The sequence below is a fragment of the Mustelus asterias genome, chromosome 3 (genome assembly GCF_964213995.1).
Source record: "Mustelus asterias chromosome 3, sMusAst1.hap1.1, whole genome shotgun sequence".
Lineage (NCBI taxonomy): Eukaryota > Metazoa > Chordata > Chondrichthyes > Carcharhiniformes > Triakidae > Mustelus > Mustelus asterias.
In genome coordinates this window covers 95,454,008-95,470,929 of record NC_135803.1, presented here as the reverse complement: position 1 = coordinate 95,470,929, position 16,922 = coordinate 95,454,008, and the positions used below count along the sequence as shown (strand labels likewise).

The 16,922-nt window shown below is 45.1% G+C and overlaps 1 protein-coding gene across 6 annotated transcripts in view; it reads left to right on the top strand.

Moving 5' to 3' along the window:
* The window catches only part of dnah1 (dynein, axonemal, heavy chain 1), a 510,234-nt gene that overhangs the window by 86,845 nt on the left and 406,467 nt on the right, over window positions 1–16,922 (top strand). For all 6 annotated transcript variants that reach the window (XM_078209369.1, XM_078209371.1, XM_078209370.1 and 3 more), the window contains 2 exons: window positions 14,344–14,494; window positions 15,709–15,902. In XM_078209369.1, the coding sequence (XP_078065495.1) occupies window positions 14,344–14,494; window positions 15,709–15,902 (345 nt within the window). The remainder of the gene's footprint in view (window positions 1–14,343; window positions 14,495–15,708; window positions 15,903–16,922) is intronic.

Genomic DNA, 16,922 nt, shown 5'->3' with positions numbered 1-16,922 from the left:
GAAGTCCCCGGCCACGATGAACATAGCCTTGTGATGTTTCATCTCAAGGCTATTTGTAGTTGTGTATATTTCCTCCAGTGCGATCTTCACGTCCGCATGGAATGGGATGTAAACTGCTGTCAAGATAACGGAGGTGAATTCCCTTGGATGGTAGTAAGGGTGGCCTTTTTCAACTAAGCTTTTGCTTAGTTGAAAAAGGCACCATGTGCAGGTATGATTTTTCTGTTTGCAAACAACGGGGCCTGTGCATATATGTAGCTTCCGGGGGACACAGTTTTAAAATAAGAGGTTTCCCTTTTAGAATTGTGATCAGGAGAAATTTTTCCCTGGGTCATTAGTCTATGGAATTCTCTTCCCAGAAAGCAGTGGAGGCCGGGTCTTTGAATTTATACAAGGCTGAATTAGATAGATCCTTGATAGAAAAGGGAATCAAGGGTTATGGAAGCAGTCAAGTAAGCAGAGCTGAGATCGCAATTAAATTAGCCACAATCTTATTGAATGGCAGAGCAGGCTTGAAGGACTGAATGACTAACTCCTGCTCCTAACACTGATGTTCATAGTATCACTATTCAGGAAATTGGAAAGGTTAATATGGTGGTGAAAGTGAGATTATAGAAAAGATGAGTGGGGTTTTATTTTAATAAATGTATACATTTAAGACATAGAAACATCTTTTAAGTTTGTTTTTGTATGTTTGTACCTATTGCGCAATAAAACTTTTCGTGGTTTAATTTTTCAACATATTAGGAATATTTCTCAGAGATTCCTTCAGTACTCTTGGGAGGTCAAAAGGGCTCTGCAGCTGGAAAAGTTTGGGAAACCCTGGCATAGAAAATATTCTCAGTAATATGATTATTGAAAAAGAAGACATGCTGGTATTATTCTGTGAGCATGATTATTGCTACTGACTATGACTATCGGGCTACTGCTTCACTAGTCTATAGGACACCTTTCCTAATTTTGGCACAAACCCCAGGGAGAACAACTTTGCCGGGTCAACTGGGGAAAGTCTGTCTTGACGACTCTGGATTCAGACCAGTTATATTCATGTTTGGCTTTCCTTCATGATTTGCTACAACTAAGTTGCTGCTCAGCCATTTCAGAGGGCGGTTAAAAATAAACCATACTACTGTGTGTGTGTGTGTGTGTGTGTGTGTGGCAGCCAATCAGCACCTCGGGGTGTTGATTGGCTGCCATTCAATAGGCTGCTGTGTCCGGAGGGGGTGTGGGGGGGGGGGGGGGGGGGGGAGGGGGTGTGGTTTGGGGTGCAATACTTAGGGCTTCTAATCGATTAGCTGCTGTGTCCGGGGGGTGTGCAATACTCAAGGCTCCTGATTGATTAGCTGCTGTGTCCAGGGGGATTGCAATACTCAAGGCTCCTATTCAAGAGAGGAAATGACCACAAGCTGGGGTTGTGCAAGTCAGCACAACATTAGTTCTCTGCAGGGCAGCAGTGTGGACAGTATGTTCAAGGGATGGAGGGATTGCGTACCCGCATTATCTGGATGCATGGGGGCATGAGGTGAGTGGGCAGCCATCTGTGTGTGTGAGGGGAGACGGGGGGGGGGGGGGGGGGGGGGGGAGGGGGAGGCAACAATGACACCAGCGATGTCTCTGTGGGGGGGTTGTCGGAACCAGCAATGAGGCCAGCGATGTCTCTGTGGGGCCAGCAATGAGGCCAGCGATGTCTCTGTAGGGCCAGCAATGAGGCCAGTGATGTCTCTGTGGGTGGGTTGTGAGGGCCAGCAATGAGGCCAGCGATGTGTGTGTGTGTGGGGGGGGGGGTGGCCAGCAATTAGGCCAGCGATGTGTGTAGGGGGGTTGTGGGGACCAGTGATGAGGCCAGCAATGTTTCTGTGGGAGGGTTGTGAGGGCCAGCGATGAGGCCAACAATGTGTGTGGGGGGTTGTGGGGGCCAGCGATGTGTGTGGGAGGGTTGTGGGAGCCAACGATGAGGCCAGCGATGTCTGTGGGGTTTGGATGGCAGTGATCTGGATGCTGGGAGGTCTTTTCAGCGATCTCCCAGCGATGTGCGCATGCGTGGGTTTACACTCATCCTGCCAATTTCAGGCTCTTTGGCGTGAATAGGCCCCGCCCCCCTGAGCGTTTAATGATATTCATGACTGGGATCTCTGCAGTGCACAGAGTGCAGAGATTCAGGTGAGAAGCTGAACTGAGAAAACAGTCGGGATTTAGAACAGTTCTGCCACCAATTCAGCACTTTTGAGAGAATCGTGGCCCATGTCTCTGAAGCATAAGTCCAGGCTTCTGGATTACTAGCCTAGTAACATTAGCACTATGCTACTATTCCAAGTGTGAAAGTTATGCTAAACGAGCAGAGAGAAATTATAGATAGGACAAAAGTAGTTGAAAAGGATGTATTAAAAGAAATTACTGAAAATTGGTAAGGAGCTTGGTCTGGATGGAATGTTCCCTAGGTTTCTGAAAGAAGCAAAGAAAGATATAGCAGAGGCATTGGTCACAATCTTTTGATCTTCATTAAATAGCGTAATGCCAGATGATTGGGTGGTTGCTAATGTTAAATCACAATTCAAGAAAGGAGATAAGGTAAGCAAGGAAATTACAGGACAATGCGCCAAATATTAGTCATGATGTGGAGATGCCGGTGTTGGACTGGGGTAAACACAGTAAGAAGTTTAACAACACCAGGTTAAAGTCCAACAGGTTTATTTGGTAGCAAAAGCCACACAAGCTTTCGGAGCTGCAAGCCCCTTCTTCAGGTGAGTGGGGATTCTGTTCACAAACAGAGCTTATAAAGACACAAACTCAATTTACATGAATAATGGTTGGAATGCGAATACTTACAACTAATCAAGTCTTTAAGAAACAAAACAATGTGAGTGGAGAGAGCATCAAGACAGGCTAAAAAGATGTGTATTGTCTCCAGACAAGACAGCCAGTGAAACTCTGTGGGGGTTACAAATAGTGTGCCATGAACCCAATATCCCGGTTGAGGCCGTCCTCGTGTGTGCGGAACTTGGCTATCAGTTTCTGCTCAGCGACTCTGCGCCGTCGTGTGTCGTGAAAGCCGCCTTGGAGAACGCTTACCCGAATATCAGAGGCTGAATGCCCGTGACCGCTAACTTCAGCGGTCACGGGCATTCGGCCTCTGATATTCGGGTAAGCGTTCTCCAAGGCGGCTTTCACGACACACGACGGCGCAGAGTCGCTGAGCAGAAACTGATAGCCAAGTTCCGCACACACGAGGACGGCCTCAACCGGGATATTGGGTTCATGGCACACTATTTGTAACCCCCACAGAGTTTCACTGGCTGTCTTGTCTGGAGACAATACACATCTTTTTAGCCTGTCTTGATGCTCTCTCCACTCACATTGTTTTGTTTCTTAAAGACTTGATTAGTTGTAAGTATTCGCATTCCAACCATTATTCATGTAAATTGAGTTTGTGTCTTTATAAGCTCTGTTTGTGAACAGAATCCCCACTCACCTGAAGAAGGGGCTTGCAGCTCCGAAAGCTTGTGTGGCTTTTGCTACCAAATAAACCTGTTGGACTTTAACCTGGTGTTGTTAAACTTCTTACCAAATATTAGTGGCAGTGGATTATTAAAAACCATTGTCTGGGACAAAATAACTTTCATTTGGAAAATCATAAGACCATAACACATAGGATCAGAAGTAGGCCATTCAGCCCATCGAGTCTGCTCTGCCATTCTATAAGATCTTGACTGATGTGATATAATTTTCAACTCCACTTTCCCACCTTATCCCCTTGATTCCCTTACTGATTAAAAATCTGTCTATCTCAGCCTTGAATAATGTTAAAGAATTTCAGATTCACTACCCTCTGAGAGGAGAAATTCCTCATTTCTATCTTAAATGAGTGATCTCTTACTCTGAAATTATACCTTCTGGTCCTGGACACTCCCTCAAGAGGAAACAACCTCTCGACATCCACCATGTCAAGCCCCCTGAGAATCCTTCATATTTCAATAAGGTCACCTCTCATTCTTTTAAACTCAAATGAGTATAAGCCCAATCTACTCAACCTATCCTCACAAGAAAATCCCTCCATACCCGGGATCAACCTAATATGAATTAATCAAAGAGCGAGGAGGTATTTTGGCTTAGTGGGTAGCACCCCTTGTCTATGAGTCAGAAGCTTCATGTTTAAGACCCACTCCAGGACTTGATGGCTAAGGAAGGTGCATTCATAATGTGGCCAAACAAGTTGAGAATCAACTTGTAAATCCTTCCAACTCACGCCAGTGGTAGCAGTAAGTGTGGGAGAAATTAATGGAAACACAGAAAATAGGAACAGGAATAGGCCACTCGGCCCTTTGAGCCTGCTCCGCCATTCACTATGATCATGGCTGATCATCCAACTCAGTAACCTGTTTTCATTTTCCCCCATACCCTTTCGCCCAAGAGCTGTATCTAACTCCTTCTTTAAAATATATAGAGCAAGATTTTCCGGCCACATTCACCCCAAAACTAGAAAATCCTGCCCAAGGTCAATGGACTTTTACATGGCCCGCCCCCTCCACCGACCGCTACAATTGCCGTGGTGGGCAGGATGGGAAAACTCCCCCCACTATTCAATCATTTTAATTTTACACACTAATCTTTTATGTGGGATCTGGCTGAAAGCCTTCTGAAAGTCCAAATAAACCACATACATTGCTCCCCCTCATCAACTCTACTAGTTACATTCTTGAAGTATTCTAGTAGATTTGTCAAGCATGATAAAACCATGCTGACTCTATTCATCTTGCCACTGTTTTCCAAGTGCTCTGCTATTAAATCTTTTATAATGGACTCTAGCAATTTCCCCACAACTGACATCGGGCTGACTGGTCTATAGTTCCCTGTTTTCTCTTTACCTCCCTTTTCAATAGTGGAGTTACATTAGATACCTTCCAATCTGCAGGGACTGTTCCTGAGTCTATAGAATGTTGGAAGATGACCACCAATGTATCCACTATTTCTAGGGCACTTCCTTAAGTACTCTGGAACATAAATTACCAGGCCCTGGGGATTTATTGGCCTTCAATCCCATCAATTTCCCCAACACTATTTCCCTACTAATACTGATTTCCTAAGTTCCTCCCTCTCACTAAACCCTGTTTTCTCCAACATTTCTGGTATGTTATTTGTGTCCTCCTTTGAGAAGGCAGAACCAAAGTATATATTTAGTTGGTCAGCCATTTCTTTGTTCCCCATTTTAAATTCCTCTGTTTCTGCCTGTAAGGGACCTAAGGGTCTTCACAAAGATTTCTCTTCACATACCTATTGAAGCTTTTACAGTAAGTTTACTCCTCAAGTTTACTCTCATATTCCATTTTCCCCTTCTTATTCAATACCTTTGTCCTCCTTTGCTGAATTCTAAACTGTTCTAAATTCATAGGTTTGCTGATCCTTCTGGCCAATTTGCATGCCTCTTCCTTGGATCTAATACTATTTCTAATTTCCCTTTTAAACCTTGGTTTGGCCACCTTTCTAGTTTTACTTTTGCACCAGACAGAATTTGTCTGGTGCAAAAGTGTCATCCCTTTAAATAATGGCCCTAATCCATCATAGTCAACTTGCGCCTCATACCATCGTAATTTCCTTTATTTAGATTCAGGAGCCTAGTCTCGGAATGTACTATGTCACTCTCCAACTAGATGAAGAATTCTATCATATTATGGTTGCTCATCCCCAAGGGGCCTTGCACAACTAGGTTGCCCAGTCTAGGGTGGTCTGTTCTGTCTAGTTGGTTCCTTACGTATTTTTTTTTATTTCAAAAGTATATTTTATTCATAAAAAAAAACTCTCAAGTAAAACATTGCAAAACGACAGATCCAAAAGTTACAAACAGTGCAAAAAAGAATCATTTTTACAGTACAATACAGTGCTTATTTACAAAACATTACATTCATTACATTTCATGACTTAAAACTATGCACATACATCAGAGTTTACTGTGTGCCGTTATTTTTCAGATTGGCACACAGTTACGCAGGCCGAGGGTATTCTGCAGCTACCGGGCCCTCGATCTGCCTCGGTTGAGACGCTTTACATGGTGGCCTTTCCCCATTGTGCCTTTGCGGCGGCTGCCCCAAGCTTGAGCGCGTCCCTGAGCACGTAGTCCTGGACCTTGGAATGTGCCAGTCTGCAACACTCGGTCGAGGGCAATTCTTTCAGCTGAAAGATCAGCAAGTTTCGGGCGGACCAAAGTGCGTCCTTCACCGAGTTGATGACCCTCCAGCAGCAGTTGATGTTTGTCTCGGTGTGCGTTCCCGGAAACAGCCCGTAGAGCACAGAGTCCTGCGTCACCGAGCTGCTCGGGACGAACCTCGACAAATATCACTGCATCTCACTCCAGACCTTCTTTGCAAAGGCACATTCCACAAGGAGGTGTGCAACTGTCTCATCAGCTGCTTCGAGGGCAGCGTGCGGTGAGGTTGAGACCTCGGGCGTGCATAAAGGATCTGACGGGGAGTGCCCTTCTCACCACCAGCCAAGCCAGGTCTTGGTGCTTGTTTGTGAGTTCTGGTGATGAGGCATTCTGCCAGATGACATTGACAGTCCGCTCAAGGAGCCAACCGACAGGATCCGCCATCTCCTTTTCTCTCAGGGCCTCAAGGACATTACGTGCTGACCACTGCTTGATAGCCATGTGGTCAAAGGTATGTTTCCGGAAGAATTTCTCCATGAAGGACAGGTGCTGCGGTACGGTCCAACTACTTGGAGCGTTCCGCGGCACTGTGGCACACAAAGGTGGCCATCAGGATGAGGGCGGCGTTGGGAACATTTTTCCCTCCGTTCTCTGGAGATTTGTGCATCGCCTCCCTCCGGACATGATCTATCTTTGATCTCCAGATGAATTTGAAGATGACCTGGGTCACTGCTGCAGCACAGGATTTGGGGATTGGCCACACCTGGGCCACGTACAACAACACGGACAGTACCCCGCATCGGATCACAAGGTTTTTCCCAGTGATAGAGAGGGAGCATTGCTCCCACAATCCCAATTTTTGTCTGGCTTTTGGCGATGCGCTCCTCCCAGTTTTTGGCGCATGCCCCTGCCGCTCCAAACCATATCCCCAGCACCTTGAGGTAGTCTACCCTGACGATGAAGGGGACAAAGGATTGTGTCAGGCCAGTTCCCAAAGAACATGGCCGCGCTCTTACCCTGGTTGACTTTGGCCCCCGAGGCCAGCTCGAACTGCTCACAGACTTGAAGGAGCCTGCGAGCAGACAAGGGGTCCGAGCAGAAAACAGCCACGTCATCCATGTAGAGGGAGGCTTTGACTTGCGTCCCTCCGCTGCCTGGGATTGTAACCCCTTTGATGCCTGGGTCACTTCTGAGGGCCTCGGCAAAGGGTTCAATGCGACACACAAAAAGGACGGAGGAGAGAGGGCAGTCCTGCCTGACTCCAGACCTGATCTGAAACCTATCTGATTCCCACCCATTGATTGAAACTGTGCTACTGATGTCTGTGTAGAGCAGTTGGATCCAATTGTGGACTCCCTCCCCAAAGCCCATTTTGGAGAGCACATCCATCATGTAGCTGTGCGATATTCTGTCAAACGCCTTCTCCTGGTCTAGACTGATGGCAGTAAGAAGTTTAACAACACCAGGTTAAAGTCCAACAGGTTTATTTGGTAGCAAAAGCCACACAAGCTTTCGGAGCTCCAAGCCCCTTCTTCAGGTGAAGAACCTGAAGAAGGGGCTTGGAGCTCACCTTCTCACCTGAAGAAGGGGCTTGGAGCTCCGAAAGCTTGTGTGGCTTTTGCTACCAAATAAACCTGTTGGACTTTAACCTGGTGTTGTTAAACTTCTTACTGTGTTTACCCCAGTCCAACGCCGGCATCTCCACATCTAGACTGATGAGGCAGGTGTCCACCTGCCTGTCCTGCACGTAGGCGATCGTATCCCTGAATAGCGCGAGACTATCAGAGATCTTCCTGCCTGGTACAGCACAGGTTTGATCAGGATGGATCACTGACCCCAGAGCAGACTTGACCCGGTTGGCGATGATCTTGGCCAGAATTTTATAGTCCACGTTCAATAGTGAAATGGGTCGCCAATTTCTAATTTCTTGCCTTTCCCCCTTCTACTTGTAGATGAGGGTAATGATGCCTTTCCTCATGGATTCTGACATGCTGCCTTCCAGAAGCATACTCTCGTATACTTCCAGGAGGTCCGGGCCCGTCAAGTCCCACAACGCCGAGTAAAACTCAGCCGGTAAGCCGTCGCTACCGGGAGTTTTACCCTTCTGAAGGGACTCGACGGCCTTTGTCAGCTCATCCAGAGCTACCGGTCTGTCCAGGCTCTCCCGCTCACTGTCGTCCAAGACTTGCGTGATAGACGACAGGAAAGACTGGGAGGCCGTGCTGTCTGTTGGCTTCAGGTCATAGAAGGATTTGCAAATCCTCAGAATGTCAGACTGCGATGACCTTACAGAGTCATCTTCTTCCTTCAGGCTTCTGATCGCAGAGGTTTCTCTGTGCACCTTCTGGAAGAGAAACGCGAGCACGTTTCGTCCTGCTCCACGGAGCAGACCCTGGACCGGAAGATAATCTTTGGAGGCCTCCGAGGCAAAGAGCGAGGCTTGCTGGCCCTGGTCCAGAAAACCATGCTGTTTACACTCCAGGAATTCCTCCTTTATGGCATTTTTACTAATTTGATTTACCCAATCTATGTGCACATTAAAGTCAGTAAGAGTTTTAACAACACCAGGTTAAAGTCCAACAGGTTTATTTGGTAGCAAATACCATTAGCTTTCGGAGCGCTGCTCCTTCGTCAGATGGAGTTGAAATCTGCTCTCAGACAGGGCACAGAGACACAAAATCAAGTTACAGAATACTGATTAGAATGCGAATCCCTACAACCAACGTGGACTTGCAGAATCTCACTGGCTGTTCTGTCTGGAGACAATACACATATCTTTAACCTGTGCTTAATGCTCCCTCCACTCACATTATCTGTATCTTTAAGACCTGATTGGCTGTAGGGATTCGCATTCTAATCAGTATTCTGTAACTTGATTTTGTGTCTCTGTGCCCTGTTTGAGAGCAGATTTCCACTCCATCTGACGAAGGAGCAGCGCTCCGAAAGCTAATGGTATTTGCTACCAAATAAACCTGTTGGACTTTAACCTGGTGTTGTTAAAACTCTAACTGTGTTCACCCCAGTCCAACGCCGGCATCTCCACATCACATTAAAGTCAACCATAATTATAGATGTTCCTTTATTGCATGCACCACTAATTTCCTGTTTAATGCCACTACAGTTTGGAGGTCTATATACAACCCTCACTAATGTTTATTGCTCCTTGGCATTTCTCAGCTCTACCCATACAGATTCCATATTGTTAGAGCTAATATCTTTCTTCACTATTGTGTTAATTTCCTCTTTAAACCAGCAATGAAACTCCACCATTTTTTCCTATTTTCTGTCCTTCCTAAATGCTGAATATCCCGGATGTTCAGTTCCCATCCCCTGTCACCCTGCAGCCATGTCTTCATAATCCTGACTATATCATATCAATTTACATGTATTTATATGATTAATTCATCCACTTTATTGCAAATGTGCTGTTCATTAAGGCACAAAGGCTTGTCTTTTTAACCTTCCTTGTCCCATTCCCAATTCTTTTCACCATGGCATTTTTTATTCTGGCCCTTGATTTTTCTGCCTTTAACTTTTCTTATTCCCCGTTTTGTCTTTTGTTCTTAGTCCTTGTTTCCTCCTCCTCTGACTCTTTGCATAAGTTCCCATCCCCCTGCCATTTTAGTTTAAACCCTTCCCAACCACTGTAACAAATACTCCCCCAGAACGTTAGTCCTGGTCCTGCCCAGCTGCAACCCATCCACAGTTTGTGCTGGTCCCACTTCCCAGAGAACCAGTCCCAATGTCTCAGGAATCTGAAACTCTCCCCCTCACACCATCTCTTCAGCCACATAGTCATCTGATATATCCTGCTATTTCTACTCTGACTAGCACAAGGACTGGTAGTAATCCTCATCAACCATGTGATAGAAATAAACTGGAGCTTCTACCATCTTAATCCATAGCTCCAGGCTGCAACATGTAATGGTTTACATTTTCACAGCAACCTGGATTCCTTGGGGATGGGACAATTGGCTCAGCAGACTGGACAGCTGGTGTAGATTAGATTGGAGCCTACTGGATTTGATCACATTCCAGCAGAGGTGGATTTGGGACCTGCCCTCCTGCCCTAACCATGATGGAGATTGGATTGTGTTTACGTGGCTTGGACCTGCCTTTGGGTAAAGAACTCAAGAATAATCAAGGAGCATGAGCATGCTTTTGTCTTAATAAATTGATTAAAGCCTTTGATGAGATAACAGAGACGTTGACGAAGGTATTGCAGTAGATGTTGTCCATGTAGACTTTCAAAAGACATTTGGCACAATGCCACTCAAAAGGCCTATTACGAAATGGAAGTGTCTAGAACTAAGGAGAAAGTAGCAGCATGCATACACAGTTGGCTTCGTGACTGAAAACAAAAGGTAGATGAATTTTTTTCAGACTGGGGGCGTGGTTTACAGTCATGTTCCCCAGGGATCAGTATTGGACCCATTATTCTTTGCAATTTTAATAATTCACCGAGACCCCACCGAGTTAGGGAAGTTTGCAGTCCATTCAAAACTTGACAAAGTAGTGCATAAAGGTGAGAAACATTATGAGCCCGATTCTCCCATTGCAACGTGCTAGTTTTTTGGCGCATCGGGTTGGGAGATGTGCATGTCAGCCATTTCGCGGGATTCGTGCATGCATTCCCGATGCTTGTGCATCTCTCACAGCCTGAGAGCAGGCACAGTCGAGACCACGCTGGAAACCGGCGGGAAGACCAGGTAGGTGATTTTTAATCTATTTTTATTCTATTTTAGATGTCATTATCGTGCCTGGGACTGAATTCTCCGGGCCCGATAGCATCTCCCACCCTGCCAGGAGTATTTCACTCCAACAAGGTTTAGAGTAGCTCCCCACTTTTGGGGAACTAGCGGGAGACCCCGCTGGAGTGAAGGGGGCAATCGGGGCACCCCCAGGCAGCAGGGAGGTGGTGCCCCTGGGAATGGCCACCCGGCAGTGCCAGCCTGTGCCCTCTGGCACTGCCCAAGGGGCAAAGTGCCCATGCCCAGAGGGCACCCTGACACTGCCCACCGGGCATCAGGAAGTGCCAAGGGGGCATGGCCCAGGGAGCAATGCCAAGAGGGCAGGGCCTATAGTGGGCAGGGCCTAGGGGTAATTGGTGGGGGTGGGGGTCCCGTTACCACTGCATTGGGATCGGTCGGGGGGAGCAGTGGTCTGCCCCCACCCTACCCCCCCGCCCCCCGTGGTAAGGGGGGGGGGGGGGTGGTGGGGGGAGGGGTCTGCCAGGGGGTTGGGGGGATCGCGTCACTGCGGGGAGAGGGAGGGGTGACGGCTTGAGGTTGCGGTGCTCCGGGACGGGGGAGTCGGGGCTGGCCCAGGAAAGCTTGTGCGGGCTGCGATTGGCCATGGGGGTGCTGTGAGGGGCAGCACTGTGGGGATCTTGGGCTGGCCAGCGATCAGGAGGCTGACAGTTCGGGGCCACTGTGATGCGCAGAGACCCAGAACTGTCAGACTCTGGCGTGAATAGGCCCTGCCCCCCGAGCTTTTAATGAGATTCACGATTGTGACCTCTGCAGTGCACAGGATATGGGAGATTCGAGTCTGAACTTCCACTGAAATAAAATTGTGAATTACACCATTTTTCCCGCCAATTCAGCACTTAGAATTTTTTTGGGAGACTCGCCCCCTATATGTTTCAGGGTAGCAGGATGGTGAAATGTGCAGAAGCATGGCAGATGGAGTTTAAAGCATAGCAGCATTATTGAAAGACAGTACCTGAGAAATAGCATGATATTTAAAAGTGTAGATAGATAAGCAGAGACCTTGGTGTCCATATACATAAATCCTTAAATTTTGCAGACCAATTTGACAAGGTGATTAAATAAGTAAAAATAAAGTTAAAGTGAAGTTTATTCATTCAAGTAGGCTTATATTCACACTGCAATGAAGTTATGGTGAAAATCCCCTAGTCGCCACATTCGGGTACACTGAGGGAGATTTTATTATGGCCAATTCACCTAACCTGTACATCGTTTGGACTGTGGGAGGAAACCGGAGCACCCGGAGAAACCCACGCAGACACAGGGAGAATGTGTAGACTCCTCACAGACAGTGACCCAAGCCGGGAATCGAACCTGGGTCCCTGGCGCTGTGAGACAACTACCGCTGTAACACCGTATATGGATTATTTGGATTTATGATTCGAAGCATATAATATAAAGACACTGAGATCATCCTCGAACTTTATGAATCACTGGAGTATTTGGACAATCCTGGATACCACACTTAAAGAAAGATATAAAGGCTTTAGAAAATATGCAAAGAAGGTTTGTCAGGATATTATCAGGAATGAGGGACTTCAGCTATGAAGGTTAAAAGTGGCTGAATAGTGTTTTTAATATGATCAAAGCTTTTGATAGAGTAAATAAGGAAAGACTGACGTTTGAGTCAATAATTAGAAATCATAATTTCAAAGTAATTGGATAAAGATCTAGAGGGTTAGAGGGCAGATGAGGAGAACTTTTTCAATCAGAAAATTGTCAGATCTGGAAGGTTCTACCTGAAAGTTTAAGAAAGCTCATTCCATAACTAATATTAAAACTTTGCTGGACAAATGCTTGAGGATGAGGAGCTTACAAAAAGTGAATGTTTGAGACTAAGCATGACTTTCTTTTAATGAATTAGCTGTAAGTATTCGCATTCCAACCATTATTCTGTAAATTGAGTTTGTGTCTTTATATGCCCTGTTTGTGAACAGAATTCCCAGTCACCTGAAGAAGGAGCTTAAGGCTCTGAAAGCTTGTGGCTTTTGCTACCAAATAAACCTGTTGGACTTTAACCTGGTGTTGTTAAACTTCTTACTGTGTTTACCCCAGTCCAACGCCGGCATCTCCACATCATTTCTTTTAATGAGCCAGGAAAGGAACAATGGGCTGAATAACCTCTTTCCGTTCTGTGAGTTTCTATGGGATTTTACAGAAGTGGGAATGAGGTGCAGGGGGTGAAATCTGGTTGTATAACAGGGGATACCGTGTCCAGGACCTTCCTGTCACTGGTGGCATTTTTTCAGGGATGGAATAGGTGCCTGTCTGCCCTTAGGCCAATTGAGGTCCTTAGGTGGCTATTTAAAGTTGCTTAAGGGCCTCCTCTCGCCAATGCTGTTATTTTACCAGTAGTGGATGTGTACCTTGTCATGTGGAGAAACTGCTTTCTGGGATGGAAGGAGAGGTGCCTTCCAACTGAGCACTCTATGACTCACAGAGGATCCTTTCCCTAAGCAACAATTGCCACCCCGTGAGAAGACACCCCTCACCTTCATGATTCAATCCCTTCCCCAACTTTTGATGGGGTCTGCCAGAACGGCTGCAGTGAGCCCCAACCCCACCTAGCTGCACCCAGGGCCTGCTTGATGGTTGCTGATTTGGACCTACTGGGACCAATGAACTGCCAGCCCTCTGATTGTCCAGCAGCTCTTGGCAGTGGCACACCCTCTCTTACAGGGGAAGAAGTTGCAACTGCAACCAAAGAATTACCTTTTCAACGCAAAATCCGCTTGTGGCTTCCATGAGCAGCAGAAGCAAGGTTTCCCCCAACTTTCAAGCTGGTGAATGGGACCTCCACGGCACCTTAAAATTCTGGCCAATAATTCTATGTTGTTGGCTATTGTGAGGTATCCAGCCTTCCTTAGTTGTTATGATGATACACTAAGGATAAGGATAATAATATCACCCTCATATTGCACAATTACTAATGAAAAGCATAAGAGAGAAATATTTTAATAAGCCACAGACCTATTCGTTCTTCAAACACAGCATTCCAGACTTAATCATTTGTTATTGATTGCTGTACTTGTTTCAATATATTTTATTCCTAGTTTTCAGTTAGTAAAATATTTGTTAATGACACAGTTCTCTTTCACAGAATCAAATGGGGAGAAATTGAGTCTCTTTTTCAGGTGCCTAACTTATGCATGGCCGAACTGGAAGAATCAAGATTCATTGGGCTTCAGTTTAGTACTTTGGATGAACTGCCCAATATCTCATCTCCAAGCCAGCTTGCCCATTTGAAGCTGAACAATTTGGGGCTGACAGGGGCCTCAGGTTAAGTCATAGGAGTGGGAAGGAAGGCTAATTGGAGGCTTGTTGATCACAATCAGTATCAGCCCTCAGGAATGTTGCATATAGAGCGCTTCTAAAAGCCACCAGGATTTGGTTTGTTGGTTGCTTCATCTTTCTATTTGTTCTTGTGTATTTCAGGCCCAGGAAAATGCCCATTTTTATTCTGGACCTCAATCTGGATAATAGCGGGGTACACTTCAGCACGGCACTGGATAGATTTAAACCTGTCGTAGTAGCTCTGTTTGACAAAGCAATCATGGCCACACAGCATGTCCCTCATATTGAAAAGGTAAAACTGACAGATTGTTATGCTTGATACTATTTGAATCAAGGAATTTTATGCAGAACTTTACCTCAGAAAATGTAATGAGGTAGTAGATTTGAGGACAGAGCAGATTTTATATAGTCTTTGGAAGCACGAAGCTTGATGGGATGGCTCTCCTTTCATATTCCAGGCTATTTGCCAGAAATCAATTTCATTTATCATCTTAAACATCTCAGAACAAGGGGGAAAGGTGAGCACAGAGTTGGAATTGAAGAAATTTACTGAAGGCATCATCAAAGATTTTAAATCAAAGATTTTAAAGAATATTTTGAAAGTCCTACGGTGAAGTGGTTTATGAGGAGAATTCAGCTGAACAGCAAATTAGTGGCTCAAAAATTGACTACTGATAGTGGAGCAGAGTGGGCAAGAGTGCAAGCATTACATCCACAGTCAAAAGAACAGAGAGAAGATTTCCCAGAGAGGGTAGAGAGATCCTGGGGAAAAGTCTAATGATGAGGATTGTAAAATGACTTGTTAACTCACTGGGAGCTGTGGAAATTGTGTGAGTGTCAGAGTTGGGATTTTGTTGGCAATGTTTATGAATTAGTTAAGATTTTCAGTGGTGGAGTGGAGAGGTGATAAAGGGAAAATTTTTGTGAATTGATTTTAAGAAGAGAGGACTACAAGGAGGAAAACCATCACGGAAAATCTAGATCCCCTAATTCTCAATGTTTTTTTTCCATTTTATTGTAATATTTAGTTTGATCTGCAGACATGTTTCAGGTTTGGGCTGAAAGTCTGGAAGATAGTGCTCGGCCATCCAGGATCATTAACTCACATAAGTATTGGGGCCTTGATAAGCCTTAAATAGAATTACATAGAATTTTACAGCACAGAAACAGACCACTCAACCCAACAGGTTTGTTTTTGACCCTACTTGATCTCACGCCATCATAACAGACTTCTGTTCCTTCCTTCTATGTGTATTTATTTGCATTCTTTTTGTATATCTTAATATGCTCTTAATTTCCTTTGTGCAAGGTCTTTGTGCAGGCTGCTAGCGTACTACATGTTGACCATACATATAGGCATGTGCCATACAATTTGGGTGCAGGTTGCCTCAGGAAATACTGCATTCCCATGACTGAAGCATAGTGGTGTTTCAGGCATGTCTCATTGCATTATTGGCTGCATAATTGCCGCCTTCTTTCCTAATGTTTTTAAATTTTACTTTTCAGTTTGTCCTGGAGGAAATGTTTCAAAGTGGAACACCATTGCTAGAGTCTGTGTGGCATAATGAGCCACCCGTACAGGAATTGCGCAATACAATAAAAAATGCCATTGGGAAAGCACTAATCCCCCTGAAAAGCTATGCCAAGGAGTATCAGCAATTCATCGATCTCAACGAGCTGGATATTGAAAAATATGTGAAGTCAGTAATGATATATTATCAGAATATATTATGTTTGATCTAATTTATGGATTAGCTGTTGCATTGTAAGGACATCATTGCTTCCTACTCACATTAGCTTAGCAGGTAAAAGCACCACACAGTGTGTACTAAATAATTCAGACCAGGTATATCCCAGATTTGATTCTTGTTTTCTACGAAGTTGGCTGAGCTTGGTTTCAGCAGCAATGAGAGCACTAAGTCAGCTACTATGTGCCCAATGCAACACAGAGGGAAAAATTAGTAATTGTTCCTTCTCTTGATTACAATTTGGCAATGACCGTCAGAAAGATTTGATTGTAGTATGAGTAAACTGCTCATAAGAGGAATATCAATTATTTCAATATGATAATGACGCTATGTGCCTCAAATTACAGCAGACTTTGGGCTAGATTTAGTAGGTCACTTTAGTCCTTACCCCAGTGACTAAAACATTGGGATATTGAAGGCTACCCTCGTCCCTAGACAGCTACCCACAACCATTAAATGGCTGATTGGGCCATTAATTAAGGTGAAGCGAGAATTCCATCCCTCAGAAGCAAGTTATCTGCCTTAGAGAGCTGCCGGCCAATAAGAGACCAGCAGCTCTCAGTAACAGCAGCACCTCTGGAAGCAATGGCCACAACTAGTACTACAGTTTGGAGCTAAGAAACAGCAAGGGGCAGAAACACTGATGGAAGTTCTTTGTAGGCCACCAAATACTAATGGTAATATAGGATATGTTGTAAGTCAAAAAAATAGAGGTGCATGTAATCATGGGAACTTTAATATATATATAGCACGGGTAAACCTAATTAGCACTCGTGCTATGGAGGTCGAATTCCAGGAATGTACATGAGATAGTTTTCTAGAACAATATGCCAAGGAACCAACTGGAGAGTGGACTATTTTGGGTATTGTGCAGTGAGGAAGGGCTAATTAATAATCTCATTGCAAAGAAGCTTTTAGGGAAGAGTGACCGTAATATGATAGAATTTTACATTTAGTTTTGAAAAATAAGTA